Raw genomic sequence first — 17,718 nt, forward strand, 5'->3', positions numbered from 1 at the left:
TTTTAAATAATAGAACACTCAGGCAGTGGTGCTACAACAGTTAATGCATGTTTGTTATTTATGAGAGGAACTCACAGGTGCAGCATTGACAGTATCAGTCGAGGGAAGCATTTCAACAATTGGCAATAGAAAACAAGAAAGAAGCAACCAGTATTAACCTCAAAGATGTGGTTTATAAGTTGTTTGTATAACAACGTTTTGGTACCATGAAGTGAGTGCAGCTAGTATGAAGCTAGCTGAATACATTTGAGAATACCATCCAGACTCTGAAGGAATTTTGTTTTTTGAAAATTTTAAATTTATTTCAGAAAGTTTTTTTCATATTTGTATATTAAACAACTTTCATATGCTTAAATTTATTTAGTTGCTATTAAATGTTCTCATTTTCACTTTGCTTCTCTGCAGGTTGCAATTAAAATAATAGACAAAACACAGTTAAATCCATCCAGTTTACAGAAGGTATGTTATTTTTCTATAATTAAAGAGTATTTTCTTATTAGTGTTTTACTTGCTTAACTTTAGTGATTGGTTCTTCCTTAACATAAACCTATTTGCCCTATAAATCTACTGATAGAAATCCTCAAATAATCAAGGATGTGTCCTATAATAAGAAAAAAAATCTTCTAATATTGTTGATCTATTAAAAGACCTAAATGTGGTGGAGTAAAAATAGACAAATACCTCAAGACTAGGAGGTTTGACTTCAAGGTACTAGCTTTAGTAGAAAAAAAAATTATATGCATTAAAAATACCAAAATGTGCCATAAATAATAGTATGTTTTTTTTATTTATATGTATTAATTTTCATAATATTTATAAATATTATGAAAGTTAAATATTCTTACAATGATAATTAAAATTAAATCTTATGTTAGCATTTCAGTAACGTGCCACAATATTTTCCACAATGTGTGTGGAAAATATTGTGGCATGTTACTGAAAAGTGAAGTCAAAAGTGAAGTTGTCTTTTGACAGAGAATTAGTCCAAGCAGAGAAAGATATTTCAATATCAACATATGAGATTGAAAATTATTTGTAGCATGGTGTCAACAATGGAAACATGCCAGAAGGAAGAATTATACTGGTGCTATGTAGAAACTTGCTGAATAACCCCACTCCCCTAGGGTCCACGATTGATGGAAATACCGTTTCCATAATTTCTTTCAGTTTAGTTCCATGTTCACCTGTTGTTGCTTGTAGGTTATTATGAACATTGTCCACACCAGCTAAAGGATCATGTAAAGAAGCACCAGTGTCTCAAGAATTTTGATGCTATTAGGCAAACAGGGAAAAAATGTCTACATAATAGTTAGATTTTGACTCATTTCAATTTGACATTGCATTCTGAGTATCTGCAATATAAATAGTATATAATCAAAAAAAATGTAATCAAAAACTCAATTTAGGTCTTCACTTCCTGATGAAACTTTGGAAATTCTCATTTCAGAAAGGCCATTGTTACCCACAACACATCTAATTTGTTGGATAACAAATTAGATGACATTACATAACAAATCAGATGATATTACACAACAAATCAGATGACATTACACAACAAATCAGATGACATTACAGGAAGTGACCATGTTGTTGTCAGTTCGAACAAAAGAGAAAGACATTGCAGTAGTTAGAGATAAAGGCACAGGTTTTTACTTCAGAAGAGGGGGGACTTTTACAGTTTAAGGTGTATATGGCATCTGTGAATTGGGCAGATTACTTGAGGGATGGTGAATACATTTAAATTATCGAATACTTAAAGAAAAAATCACAAAGTCATGAGCACATACTACCATTAAGAAAATATTGCAGAACGGGATGCTAAAATGGATTACTGTGGAGCTGGCTGGTCAAATAGAGCAGAAAAAGATAGCATGGGATAGTTACAGAGCAATGAAAAGTACTAAAGCCTACCACAGGTACAAGTTGATCTGTAATAGTGTAATAGGTTAGGGAAGCCAAGGCCACATATGAGAAAGCATTGGCTAAGAGTGAAAAGAATGGGGACAAAGAATTTTTCATGTATTGAGTACAACAAAGAAGAAAGCTAATCAGATCGGATCTTGTCTTAGATAACCCAGCTGATGTTGCAGATGAATTGAATAGCTACTTTACATTGGCGTTTACATCAGTAAACACCAATGTAATGGTGTTTACTGATGGAAGACCCTTCATGCTGAAAAGTGAGCTGAGCCATATGAAATTAGTGATGTCATAATTACAGATAACTGTTTATTAGTAAATCTTTTGAGCATAAAGACAAGTAAGGCTCGCTGCATTGATGGCATATACCCTGTATTTTGAGGGAGAGTGCTAGGGGGCTTATTGAACCATTGAGGTTAACTATGAGGGCATCTTTGGACTTGGGGAGATTCCTTTGGATTAGAGAAGTGTCAAAGTATCGCCAGTACATAAAGGCAGTTCTAAGAGTGAAGTTGATAACTGCAGACCGGTTAGTCTAGCTTCAGTGGTAGGAAAATCTTAGACAATGATTAAGAGTGCAATTCAGTAACATTTAGATAGATATGGCAGTCTGAAGGACACACAACATGGCTTTGTTAAATGAAAATCATGTGTTTAACTAAATAGGCTATTTTGACACAGTTACTCATGAGCTGGATTTAGGGAACAATTTCAACATCGTTTATTTGGATTTTAAGAAAGCATTTGACATGGTCCCTCATGAGGGGATTACTGTATAAGCCTAAACAGGATGGAATTACTGGTAAGATTCTAAGGTAGATTGCTGCCTTAATCTAAGGTAGATAAGCACTGCAAAAGCAAAGATAAGAGTAGGAGTGTGTTATAGGCCTAATGACTCGAATGAGTACAATGAACAATTGTACAGAGAAATAGAGTGGGCCAGTAAATCAGAATGTCTTATAATGGGGGATTTTAACTTCCCAGATATTGACTGGAACTTGTGGGTTGGTCACTCACACACTAGTCAGACTTTTGTGGATTTATTGGATGATTGTTTTCTGCAGCAGCATGTTCGAGAGGCAACCAGAGAAAGTAATACTCTTGATCTGGTTATCAGCAGTGATCATTCGTGTATTAAGAATTTGCAGATAAAGGAACCACTAGGTGGCAGTGATCACAGTGTGCTGAAGTGGGATTTACTCAAAGAGGTAACTACCGTCAGGGGTAAAGGAAAGGGTTTTTGCTTCCGTAAAGGGGAGTACAGTGGTCTCAGACAGTTTTTAAATTCTGTACAGTGGGATCGACTGACGATGTTACAAACAGTAAATTCTAAGTGGGAAGCATTCAAGGAATTAATCGTGGAAGCTACTAGACTTTTCATACCAAGGAAGAAATATTGTTCAAGGTTTAGGCCTAAATGGTTATCAAATGAACTAATGAGACTCGTGACAGAGAAGAAAAATGCATGGGATGCATATAAATTATCAGGCGACGCAGAAGCCTGTAGCAGATATAAGCTAGTCTGTAATCAGGTCACAAAGGAGGTTCGGCAGGCAAAGGCGGATTACGAGAAATCTTTGGCAAAAGATGCTAAGAAAAACAGCAAGGATTTCTTTACTTATATAAACTCTAAAAGGAAGGGGCTGAATATGATTGGTCCACTTGACATCGATGGTTCGACTGTTGATGATCCTGCTCAGATAGCAAACAAACTGAATGAGTATTTTGCATCTACATTCACACGTGAGGAATCATTACAGTTTGAAAATGGAAGAAGGTTATCAAATTGTAGCAGTGTGCTTAATGATTTTGTAATAACTGAGAGCAAAGTGGAGGAGAAATTGTTGAAGTTAAACATAAGAAAGGCACCTGGGGCGGATGGGATCTATCCAGTTATATTAAAGGAGGCGGCAAAGCAACTAAGCAAACCCTTAGCCATAATTATGAGAGCATCCTTGGATTCAGGGGAGGTTCCCACGGACTGGAGATGTGCAAATGTATCCCCAATTCACAAAGGAGGTTCGAAGGGTGACACGAATAATTACAGACCAGTTAGTTTAACTTCTGTTCCGGGTAAAATAATGGAGTCACTGGTTAAAGATGCATTGCAGGATCATCTAGACAAGACTGCAGCAATAATTCAGACACAGCATGGGTTTGTTAAGGGAAAGTCTTGTCTGACAAATTTGATTGGTTATTATGATGTGGTCACAAAGGAACTGGATGCAAAAAATAATTTTGATATCATATACTTGGATTTCAGGAAAGCTTTTGACACTGTTGCGCATGGAAGACTACTGTACAAATTGGAGCAGAATGGTATTAAGGGTAAGTTGCTACAATGGATAAAAGGATGGTTAAGTGGGAGAAGACAGAGGGTGGTAATCAATGGGTGCTGCTCTTCGTGGACTAATGTTATTAGTGGAGTCCCACAGGGTTCGGTGTTGGGTCCACTGTTGTTTTGTATATTTATCAATGATATTGATGAAGGTATATCAGGCTTAATGTCGAAGTTTGCAGATGACACGAAGGTTGGCAGGGTTGTTAATGACAGTAATGGCAGTGTGCTACTGCAACAGGATCTAGATAATTTGGGCAGATGGGCTAAGAAGTGGCAACTGAAGTTTAACCTTGACAAATGCAAAGTACTGCATATGGGTAGAAGTAACCCCAGAGAAACGTACCAACTGTGTGGTACTACACTTAAGGTGGTAGAAAATGAAAAAGACCTGGGAGTAATTGTGCAGTCAGATATGAAGTTTTCTGAGCAATGTAGACAGGCTGCTAGGGCAGGTCATGGGGTTTTGTCAATGATATATAGGAATTTTGCTAGCAGGGAAAAGGAGGTGATTGTCCCTCTGTATAAGGCAATGGTCAGGCCACGCCTTGAGTACTGCGTACAGGTCTGGAGGCCTCATTTTAGGAAGGATGTAGATTTGCTTGAGCGTGTACAGAGAAGAGCAACACGATTGGTGAGGGGAATGAAGGGATCCTCTTACCAAGAGAGGCTTAAGTTGTGCAAATTGCAGTGGCTGGAGACTAGGCACCTGCGCAGTGATCTGATTGAGGTCTATAAGGCCTTGAATGGGTTGAGCATGCTGAATTCTGATGGGATCCTCCCACTTGTTCAGAATACGAACCTACGGGGACATAAGTTCAAATTAAGAAAGGATAGATGTAGAATAGATGTGCGGAAATTTGCCTTTAGCCAGCGGGTGGTTAATTGCTGGAACAAACTTCCATCTGTCATTGTGGAAGTTGATAGGTTAAATAAATTTAAGGAGGAACTGGACAGGCAATTGGAGGGTATGGTGTGATTTTTTTTTTTTTTTTTTGGCTGATGCTGCATAAGCTCCTACACTTGCTTTCTTGCATCAAGTGCCACTACTACTACTACTACTACTACTGCTGGGTGGCTGCAGGGCAGAAGGCAGAGGATTGTGATTAATCGATATTCTTCAGATTAGTGTAACGTCAGGAGTGGGGTTAGTCAAGGGTCATTTCTTGGACCACTGTTATTTCTCATTTTCAAAAATGACATCGACGAAGGGATAGGTGTGATGTCAAAATTTGCAGACAACATAAAGATTGATAGTCAGTGATCAGTGTCAAGCAGCACTCCTTCAGGATGACTTGAATCAGCTTCAGAAATGGTCAGAAAAGTTGCAACTAAGTTTTAATATAGCAAAATTCAATATTTTACATTTTGGGAAGAGCAACCCCAAAATAAATTATACATTTGGTAGAGTTGAATTAAAAACAGTAGAGGAAGAAAGAGATCCGTGAGTTATGAAATGGGCAAACATGAAGTTTTCTGAACAGTGTAAACAAATGGGCAGCCAGAAAAACCCATGGTGTCCTTTCAATGATTTATCGAATGTTATCCTGTAGTGATAGGGAGATTATAATCCCACTGTATAAAGCAATTTTAAGACCACATTTGGAATACTGCGTTCAAGTATGGAGACTTAAAAAAGACATTGAGCTTCTTGAAGGGGTCCAAAGATGGGCAACTTGAATAGTGAAATCGGCAGAAGTACCACCATACAAGGAAAGACTCAGAGTATGTGGGTTACAGAGCGTGGCAACCAATCACCTCAGAGGTGACCTGATTGAGGTTTATAAGGCTCTGAGAGGGATTAGTAAAATGAACGAAGGTGGAATTCTCATTGTTATAAAGAATTCCAGAACTAGGGATCATAAATTCATATTAGGGTTGAGGTTTAGATTACATTGTAGGAAGTTTTCTTTTAGCCAGCAAGTTGTTGATTACTAGAACAAGTTGCCCTCACAGGTATTTGAGGCTGACAGTTTGAATAAATTCAGAGCTCAGCTGGATACTTACCTGTGTGAGGAAGGAAGCATATAATTTGTATGTTCTTATCTATTTGGTCTTTTTTTTTTTGCCACTGCTGCAAAAGCCTGTGGCTTCCTTGCTATATGGCGAATACTATTACTATAACTACAAGAGTGGCAAGTCTCTAAAAATTAACTACAATAGTTGACAGAGCAATAAGTGGCAGAAGAGAACATGAATTCCACAGAAAATGATAAAGAAATTCCTCCAGAGAGATTTAAAAAAAAAGATTGTGTGATTGCCTAAATGAGTTAAATTGTTCATTAGAAATTCCTGCTAACAATCCCAACTTTGCATGAGATTTGTGTAGTGAAGAGAAGTGCATAGAAATTGTTAAATTTTATAGTGAGATGTTATATGAGAAATTAAAGAATACAGAGCAATCAGTGCTAGATATTTTGCAAAACCTTCATTCATTTTGAAAGCAAAAAAATAACTACAGTGTTCTATAACATATTCCTATTTTCTTGTTATTATTTTTACCTCCGATAATGAAGTTTTTGTTAACATAGTAATATTTATCTTATTAAGCGAGGTATTACTGTATTTATTTTATTTTCATTCATTTTTTAAAATTTGTAAAAGAATAATAGAAGTTTACCTCAATACGATAAGTTACCATAAATACGTTACCTCAATACATTACCGTAAGAAATAATTAAAAATCAATTGAACGCAATTAAAAATTAAGTAAAAAATTAATTTAATGAAAAAATTGTGAAAAACGATTTTTGTTGAATTAATTTTTAATTGTGTTCAATTGATTTTTAATTATTTCTTACGGTAATGTAAGACCTTCGATTTTTTAATTGTTTTCGTTTTAATTTCTGGAGAGTATCATATGGAACTGTTCTACGTATCGTATTGAGGTAAACCTCTTATTCTTTTACAAATATTGATATAAACGTAGAACATATTGAGCATTATAGCTCTGGTTCATACTATCAAATTTTTAAAAATTATATATGGCATTGCCACTGCATATTTAGTGTTTTAAATTATATAAATATTGGAATTATATACATAGACCTACCAATCTAAGTTGATCTTTTATATTTCAACAGCTATTTCGAGAAGTTAGGATTATGAAAATTCTGGACCATCCAAATATAGGTGAGAAAAGCTATATTTTTGTTTTATATCTTGTTCTTTAGTGAAGTTTCTATTCTTAATTTTCATGAAATTGTGAAACTTGCATTGAATAATCAAAATACTCTCACTCACCAGCCATTAGACTATATTTCTTACATAGAATAAACACATATTTAGTTATCTTAGACAGCAATCCTGTCTATTTTGAAAAGAAAAGGTAAGTTTGATAAATTGCAAAAAATTTTGTTTTGCAAGATACAACAAAAAAACACCAGAAATATATGATAAATCATAGTTGAATTGTCACGATTATGTTTGTTATTGTTTCATGCTTTTAGTGCTTATCCTACGAAAATTGTCAGACTTATAAATGCAATTTTGCTGTCCAGTCCTATCTCAGCCAGACAAGGACATGTAGAATTACTTTCAGATGGACTGCAGTCTTGGGTGAGCCACTCCTACACAATATGTTCTCTTTATACTTTGACCGACTACATAAATCAGAGACCTTTACAAAATAATCATTTTGACAAGAATACAGTCAATAAGTGTTTAGAGTGGGCTTGAACTATAGTGAATTCAAACATCAGTACAGTAAGTCCCAAACTTAAGTAAGCCTGAGTTAGGTAACTTCGGACTTGCATAAATTTTTTTTCACTCAATTTTTTTTAGGATTGTAAAATTTAAAACAGTAAAAAAAAATAAGCAATCAATAATGACAAACACGGCACACACAAATTGCACAAGTGAGACACGGAGTAACAAGTTTATGAAGATTAAAAAATAGGAAAGCCCACTTCAAGCCCACTCTTTACTTTATATGACTGAAGATTTCAGTCATATAAAGTAAAAGGGACACACACATTTCACCATAATAACGAAAAAACCCGCAGAACTGCAGCCATTTGTATCATCATAAATGCAATAAGATCGAGTTTACTGTCTGTTTATAATGAATTGCACTAACAGAATAGCCCAATAAACTGGAAACTGCAAATTGTTTTTGTTTTTTTTGGTAGTCACTACCTCAGAAATGTGCTTTAGTAAAATGTGATCTCACAAAAGGTGATAGTGTGTCCACCTTAACCCTCTGAAATAAAATTAATCAAAATAAAATTCTTTACAGGAAATTTTATTTTGACCGTTATCATGGTGCCGACTAAGAGAATAAGTGACAGTGGTACAGTGTACTAGTAAATCTACCAAGAAAAGGAAAATGATCGATTTGGATCAGAAAATTAGAATATTAAGGATGTATGAAAATGGTCAAACTTTAACATGTATTGCGTGGAATTTAGATTTGTCAGTGTGAACGGTGAATACAATAATAAAAGACAAAGACAGAATATGAGAAGCGGTGAAGGAATCGACACCAATGAAGTCAACTATAATAACCGAGGCTGCAAAATATATTAAATCCCCGCTATTCGCGGTATCTGTATTCGCGGTCGCTGATTTAATATAAAATGAAACCTAAAAAAATGTGAATTTTAAAGCGCTGTGAACATTTTCTGCCATAAAAAAAAAAAAACATGGGCGTGGCTAAAATTATCTTTCCCGGTCAAAACAGTGCTCGGTGGGTGGGGGGAGAGGGGTCACAAAATCGCGAGCGTGGATGTTTCTCGCTAATCCTTGTTCAATATGTGTTATGCTCTTGTCATGGAAGGTTTCATTGTTTGCTTTTAATTTATATGCTTATAAATTGAATAAATTTATCAATTTATAAATTTATATGCTACAAAAGTGATAAATCTACCATTTTGCGGTGTAAAACAGACTTTTTCGAGTGTGTTAATGGAAGAAAGTGACTTTATTGCGTTTACGGGATAGAAAGTTCTTTCTAACCCGTACAAAAATATGGCTACGAATAACAAGGGAAATGTGAAAAGATCAAAGAAGGTGATGACATTAGCGAATAAAATTGAGTTATTAGATAAAATTTCTAATGGTGAAAGTGTCTCCTCAGTGGCAAAACATTATAAAATCAATGAGTCAACGATACGATCAATCAAGAAATCGGAAGAAAAAATCCACCGTAGTGTCCATGAAAATGCGCTAATTGCTTCAAAAATTTGCTCTGTAACTCGTGATGTTAAATTAGAAAAAATGGAAAAAGCTTTAAATCTGTGGATAGAGGACCGAACTCAAAATAAATTTCCGTTAAGTTCACTCATCATTCGTGAAAAGGCAAAACTCCGTTATCAACACTTTAGCAAAACTGGTGATAGCACTGGCGGGATAAGTTTTTTAGCTAGCAAAGGCGCTGGTTTGAAAGATTTGTTTGAAATTTCTAATAAATATTACATTTAATATTAAATTGTTTCTTATTTTCATTTCGATGCCACATGCTTGCATTTCACTATGTACTGTCTATGTACATAGTTATATTATGAAAGGCGCCTCCGTAGCTAGGTGGGCAGGAGCAGCAGTGCGTAGCACACGCTTCTTGATAGACCGGGGTTCGAGCCCGTGACTACCAAATACGGAGGATGCGGAAAGGTCAGGGAATGACCACCGCATATCCTGGAGCAATATGGCCTTAGTTGCTAATGCTCCTAAAAACCAAATAACAAACAAACATATTATGAAGGTACATATAATACATACATACATAGACAAAATTTTAGACTAGTTTTCCTTATATATTTCATACTTTGGAACGGAACCCCGTTATTGGGAGCCATAACTCAGTATTCGTAGCATTTCTCAGGAACGTAACCCCCGCGAATAGTGGGGGTTTACTGTATATATCAGTTTTTACAGTAAAATAGCATGCATTTTTTCTTACTCTTTGTTTTCTTTTCTTAAGTGCAACTCTGGCTACTTCACTGCTGTCCCCAGATAAAGTTTTTAATTGAACCAATTAAAAATTGATTTACTATTTTTCTATATATAACTAATATATAAAAAAATATAACTAATTAATTGAAAAATGTAACTATTTTTCTTCATTCTTCTGAGGATATTATGTGGTTTTTATAATTTTGGCATATGAGGAATATAGTAGCAATATTTTAATAGTCGCACCCGAGTTACGTAAAACTCAACTTACGTAAGAAGTCCTGGAATATATCTCTAACTTATGTCGTGGAATTACTGTACTACTAATGGCAGGGTGGCTTGTTCTGTTCTAACCACCCTGCCAAACCAGACCTAAAATATCTGTTTATATTCTCAGATGGCCACAATTGGATCAGAATAGTTTACAAGTTAAAGAGCACAGGATCAGGGTGATATATATATCCAATATTTTAAAATAAAATAAAGTAAAACATAAGCCAGTAATATGGCAATAACTGTAGAGCGAAAATTAATATAAAAATAACCTAAAATAAAACGAACGAACGGAAAAGGGAAAGTAAAGGTAAGACATAAATAGTAGCCGAAAAACCCCTATATAATTTAGCACTTTAAATCCAATTAATAAAACCGATATAAAATTTAAAATAACGCCAATTACATAATAATTTAGTGGTACTCCCTCCCTAAAGGTACCAGTTCCGAAAGACGTGAAATATCACCAAAAAAGGTTAAAGGAACTACTAAAAGGTAACAAAATCAAAATAATAGACTAACCATTATGCCCCATATCAACAAAGGACCAGGAGGCCAATAATAGTCATGGAATCGCTGCATTTCAATCGCTATACAAATCGTCACAAAGGCGAAAAGATTGAAGAACCAAACCACCCATTCCTCCTCCGATCGATCCACCAATGCAGAGGATTTGCACAGTGGTGGTCCTTATGCAGCGAAAAATAAATTATAAAACAGACAGCACTCTAAAGCAGAGCCACACCACTGACATAATGTAAGCTTATATAAAAGAAAAAGGAAAATATGGTCGGTCTATTTTGATTTTGTTATCTTTTAGTAGTTCCTTTAACCCTTTTTAGTGATATTTCATGTCTTTTGGAACTGGTAACTTTCGAGGGGGGGGGTACCGCTAAATTATTATGTAATTGGTGTTATTTTAAATTTTATATCGGTTTTATTAATTGGATTTAAAGTGCTAAATTATATAGGGGTTTTTCGGCTACTATTTATGTCTTACCTTTACTTTCCCTTTTCCGTTCGTTCATTTTATTTTGGCTTATTTTTATGTTAATTTTCGCTCTACAGTTATTGCCATACTACTGGCTTATGTTTTATTTTATTTTATTTTAAAATATTGGATATATCTTGGCTTCATATGGAGAATGTGCATGTTGCTGCCTCTAATGAAAGCTCAATATTTATTTATTTTATTATATTTTAACTTTTGTCATTATTTAAATAAATATATATATATATTATCACATTTAATTCATCTGAAGAACATAATATTGTTTAGAAACAGAAATAAACACTTGAACTATATTTAGTAGTGTTGGGAAATTTCTTGCCATGTGGTCAATGTGTCATTCATGTTTATCAGTAATGTGACAGTCAGAGTATTATTATTAGTGTAAGGAAGCCCGAGGCTTTTTCTACAGCAGCAAAAAAAAAAAATAAACAAACTACATATTTGACTCCCTCCTCACATATGTACCTGACTGTGAATGCTGGAAAACTGAGATATAGTTTAAACTGAGAAGTTGATATTGTTTTGCTAACCCAGCTTTGTCATTTTCAAGCAACTTTAAATATCTTTTCTGAAATGAGGCCACCATGCCTGCATGTAGTATTCAAAATGTGGTCTGACCACATATGTACAGTAGAATAATTGCGGGATCACATCAATTCGTTGCAAGATAATTCATTTTATGACAGTTCTGTGCACGATAATCCTCTGTATGCAACAATTTGGTGTATAAGACAATTTCATGAATGACATTTAGCTGTATGTAACGATTTGGTATATAATATCGGTGCAAATACACCATAGTTTACCCATAAGTTTAACTACATACGTAGTGTAACGGCATCGTTTAGATTTTATCTCATATTGTGGCTACCTTCACAACAAGATACCAGGTATTGCACTACTTCAAATAAATAACGTTTCTCTAGTAGAGCAGACTACTGTTATTTATTCTCAGTGGGCACTAGGGATTGCAAATTTACCAGGTTCTCTCAGTACCGGTAATTTGGTAATTGTATTTAAATTTACTGGATTGCTGTTAATTTACAAAATGCAAACATTTTACAATAAAACTAAATTATTGAAAGAGCGAATGAGTAATAATTTATTTTTGAAAGTTATACTTAGTAATGTGAAAAAAGCATTAAATAAGAACTTTCAAAATACAAATTTTACAATAAAACTAACTTACTGATACAGAGAATGAGCAAACATTTATATTTTAAAGTTATACATAGAAATGTCTAAGCAGCATTATATGAAAATTGTTGCAAAATATCGCAACTAAATTTAACAAATACTTAGAATTAATTACTCATTTTTTTTTATTAAGAAAATAGCCTCTCAAAAAGCATAGTGTATTAAAACTGCCATCGTCTAACCATGATCTAATTTTAGTGCAAGTAGCACCTGCATTAGAAAATGCTTATTCTAATTCAATGCTAGATGGACGAATTGTCATTAATGCATCAAATTTTTTTCGGAAATTTTCCTTTCAGTTTTTGCTTTGTGAAGTAATTTATTTTCTTTTTCATTACGTCTTTTCTACTTATCATTTTCTTTATGTTAGTGTGATCAACATCTAAGCTGGTTTTATGTTTAATGAATAAATTCAATTTCTCTTTCATCGTTAAAAGTGTATTTGTAGGGGCTGTGGTTGAATCAGTTGCTGTGGATGAATTGGAAGTTGGTGTTCTGAGCGAGTAGCTAACAACATGATCTTCCCTTAATTCTTTATCATTGTCAGATATGTGCTTGAGTAGTTCTGCAATTTCATTCAACAGTATACTTTTACTTGCAGTATTGAAAATTCCATACTTATCTCCCTGGTTTAATATTTCTGGGTTATGTAAAAAGTGTAAAATATCAGAGTAAATGGTATGTCTTTCTTTCACTTGCAAGATAATTTCTTGCTTCAGTTCATTACTTAAAAATAAATTTTTCTTCGATAGTTCATCTAACATGAATTCTGTTGTTATATCTGCAACATACAAAGTCATGTTTTCAGAACACAATAATTCTACTGCTTCCTTTATAGGCTGTAATGTCAATATTGTGTTTGAGAGCAGTAAAAGTTCATTTTCAGTAAAGGTCACATCTGAATTAATGTCAATGAGACTCTTTCTAACAGAATTTTTTACTTCTGAAAAATGCTCCAACATGGCCAACAAAGTACTCCATATTTTAGAGTCCAATATCAGAGACAATTCCTCGGTAATATGCTTCTGAAGAATATCATTTTTTAGGGGTGACTTGCAAAACATTTCATATTTTCGTTATTAAAAAATTCAGATGTTCATCTTGTAAAACATTCATATCATAATCACCATCAATAAAATGTTCTTGTGTCACTTCTAAGCCATCAGACTCATTTGCAAAGACTTCTGAATCTACATCCTCATTATCAGGCTCAGAATCTATTTGTTTCTCCCTTTCTTGAGAAGCTCTTCTGCTGTAAAGTATTTTCACTACTGCCAACTGAATTCCTTGAGCTATACACAATTGGTTGTTCACATTAATAATTTTTGCAACTTTCTTCATTAATGCAGCCCCATCAGTTATTACAGAAAAAATATTGTTGATATTAACATAAAATTTTATTTCTAGCAATTCAACACAGTTTTCAGCAAATCAAACCGAGATTTCAAAATTTATCACTTGCATGAAGAATAATGTTCATATAGCAATGGTTTTTGGCGATGTCCATTCATCACATGTTACACTGAATGATTCTCCACGAAGTTTGTGCTCTGATATTTCTTTTACTATCTCTTCATGAATTTTTTGTGCATATTCTTTGACAACATTTTTAATTGAGTTTGGTGACTTTGGAATATTTACATAACCACTTACAGACAAGAGTCTTTTCAAATCTTCGGATGTACAAAATTTTGAGAATGGAAATTCCACCTAGTGCAGTCATACAAGATATTACAGCCGGAAGAGAGTCATCATGCATTTTCTTGAAAAAAGTAGTAATTTTTTGAAGAGATTCAATGGATGTAGTTGTATTAGCATTACCTTCAATCGTTTCTTCTGCTTTTCGTTTCAATAAATTGATGTTATGATGTCGCTGGAGGTGATTATGTAGTCCACTAGTACTCCCACCTACTGCTCTGATAGTTTTTGAGCACTGCATACAGATACTTGCGTCTCTTCCTTGTGTGTGATTGAAGTAATGCCATGGCAAATTTTTATTCATCACTAAAAATAAAAATGTTTTTTATTTTACTTATCAGTTAAGCAAATTATTTTTATGGATAAAACAGAAAGTTGTCCTAAGGCAACTCTACCTAGAGTTGGATTAGGAACCACTGCATTCGTGCAAGGTGTGCTTGCGCCATTGTCGCTTCTGGGAATAACTTGAAGCTTATTGTGTTGGGTAGTACGCAATCTAGACCTTTCAGAAATAACAGAGCATAGAAAACGTATTTTTGGCATAGGAATCTTTCGATTATTCATTTGGATGTAACGTTGAAAATTTTGTACTGAAATACTGGTAAAAAGTGAAGAATTACTGGTAATTTTATTGAGGCATGTTTTCCACCATTTACTGGTTCACCGGTAATGTTCATCCGCCACCCAGATGCATTTCGGAGCTTGTTGGCTCACTCATCAGTGGGCGGGCAGACACCCTGATAATGGAGACATGCCATCACGGTGCGAAGTTATTCCACAATATGAGAGATGCCACACGGTGAAGATAATGATAATACATTGAAGACTAAATGCACGAGGAATAATATGTTATGGGTAGAAATTAACTACAGTGGATTCCAGTTTATTTGGGACAAATCTTAAAAAAACAGAACCCATTCGAGAAAATAGCCAGGGTTTACTTCGCCTAATTGGGACAACATGCCGTTTAATCGGGGCAGGAGACCGCAGCACTGGAGATTACCCTACGATTGTCTCCGACCGTACCATGTGGTTTGGTTGGATTTCTGGAGGTCACAACCATAAAACAATTAGCAATTGCCTGTTTATTGGGCTTTTCCGTTAGTGCAATCTATCATAAACGGATAGTAAACTCGATCTTATTGAATTTGCGATAATACCGAAAGCTGGAATTCTGTGGGTTATTATGGTGAAATGTGTTTACATTCTACTCCATTCTCACTTGTGCGTATCGTGTTACTTGAAATTTGTGTGCGCTGTGGTCTTTGTTATTGATTGCTTAACTTTTTACTGTTTTAAATTTTAACCCTCACCCACAAATGTCAGTGAACAGAAATGTCAACTAGTTAGTATGTACGTATTACAGTACGTATTAATTATTCCGATTGTCATGTATATTCTTCCGATTTTCACATATCATTTAATTTTTTAATTGGTAAGGTAATAAAGGGTAAATTTGTGCTTAATATTTCTTTACTTTTATAGCCTGTGGATAATATTCCTCCAATTTTTACTAATTAGAATCTCTGTTGAATAGAATTAAAATTCAGTTCACAAACGTGATCACAATGACCGGCGCTTACTACACATTGTATAGTGAACGGTACTGTAGTATGGTGACTCCATTGTAACGTGATTTGATTGTACAGTGAACCAATTGTAAAGCAGCCACTTAATTGGGCCAAAATGCACTAGTTCCGATGTGTCCCAAATCGGAATCGACTGCATATAATATCGGTGTGAATAAATAACAGTAGTCTCTTCTACTAGAGAAGCGTTATTTATTTGAAGTAGTGCAATACCTGGTATCTCGTTGTGAAGGTAGCCACAATATGAGATAAAATCTAAACGATGCTGTTACACTACATATGTAGTTAAACTTATGGGTAAACTATGGTGTATTTACACCAATATTATATAGTTAATTTCTACCCATAATATATTATGCCTTGTGCATTTAGTCTTCAACATAGTAACAATTTGGTGAAAGACAATTGGTGAGTACAATGATTAGGTGAATTATTGGAAGATTCAGTGTATGGCAAAGTAAGAGTGAAAATGCAAACTTACATTTAACAATTTTAGCAATCTTATCTGGATTAAAGATGTTACTGTATGGACGGAGTCATGATGAAATTGACATGTACACTGAGTGGACAGAAATCATTGGATACCTACCTAGTAATGGGTAGGCCCACCTTGCTCCCGGATAAGGGCAGTCACATGGCAAGGCATTGAGTCCACTAGTTCACAAAAGTCTTCCACAGGTATTTCCATCCATGCTTGCTGCACCACTGTCCATAATTTTGTTGCATTCTTCAGTGTAGGATCCAAAGCTCAAATGGACCTTTCCACGGCATCCCAAAGATGCTCCACAGGGTTCATGTCTGATGAATGGGGAGGCCATTCCAATTTCATGGTGGTAAAATGTGTGGAATGAACTTTGAACCATGTTCTAGTCACCACGGCTCTGTGGGGAGGCGCATTGTCCTGCTGGAAGAGTCCATTGCCCTGTGTCTGCATGATGACTATGAAGGGATGCAGATGGTCTGCAAGGATGAACATGTAACCTGTACCATTCAGAGATGCGTCTAGACACATTTCTGAACAGTCTGCCAGAGGCCCCAACATGTGTCAGTTGAACATGCCACAGACCTTACTGACTGTCCACCTCCCAGAACAGTTCCTTGTTGACATGATGGGTACATAGCTTTGTGTGGTTTCCACCAGCTACGAACTCTCCCGTCTGCTCGAAATAACTGGAAACTTGACTTGTTGGACCAGGAGACCCGTCTCCAATTGTCCAAGGTCCAGTGCTGATGTTCTTTTGCTCAGTTGAGTCCTGTGTCGTGGTGTTAGCAGTGGGACTCTGGTGGGTCAGCAGCTCTCATAACCTATTGCGGCTAATGATCGCCACAGCCATGTTCATTCGCCACCTTCTCCACCCACAGCGCTGTCCACAACGAGATGTTATTTCGGTAATGGCATATTTCTGATACACTCTTGATACTGTCAAACCGGGATAGTACAATTTCTGTACCACCTCCGCAATAGTGACCCAGCGTTGGGCATCCACTATCATCCCTCTTTCAAAGCCCGTTAACTCACAACATTTATCCATACTGTCATCGAATTACCATCTATGTGAATGCAGTGTCCTATATACCTGCCAAGAGGTGGGTTTGTCCACTAGCAAGAGAGGTGAGAGCATTGCGTTGCCCAGGAAAACCAGGTATCCCAGGAATTCTGTCCTTTCAGTGTACTCACTGTCCAACCTGTCTATGACAAGGATTGGCATGAATTCTTTTATGTAGAATAAATGGATAAAAAATATACTTTTTTTTTTCTTCTAAATCCATTTTGCTTGCTGTGGAGGGGAACTTTGCCT

At 35.3% G+C, this 17,718-nt stretch overlaps 1 protein-coding gene across 1 annotated transcript in view; it reads left to right on the forward strand.

Annotated features, from left to right (window-relative positions):
* LOC150077008 (MAP/microtubule affinity-regulating kinase 3-like) overlaps nt 1–17,718 on the forward strand; it is a 392,997-nt gene that overhangs the window by 57,195 nt on the left and 318,084 nt on the right. The window contains 2 exon segments of the mRNA XM_090386570.1: nt 406–459; nt 7,342–7,390. Of these exon segments, the coding sequence (XP_090242696.1) occupies nt 406–459; nt 7,342–7,390 (103 nt within the window).

The sequence above is a fragment of the Mastigoproctus giganteus genome, chromosome 12 (assembly GCF_048544385.1).
Source record: "Mastigoproctus giganteus isolate SK-2022 chromosome 12, ASM4854438v1, whole genome shotgun sequence".
Taxonomy (NCBI): domain Eukaryota; kingdom Metazoa; phylum Arthropoda; class Arachnida; order Uropygi; family Thelyphonidae; genus Mastigoproctus; species Mastigoproctus giganteus.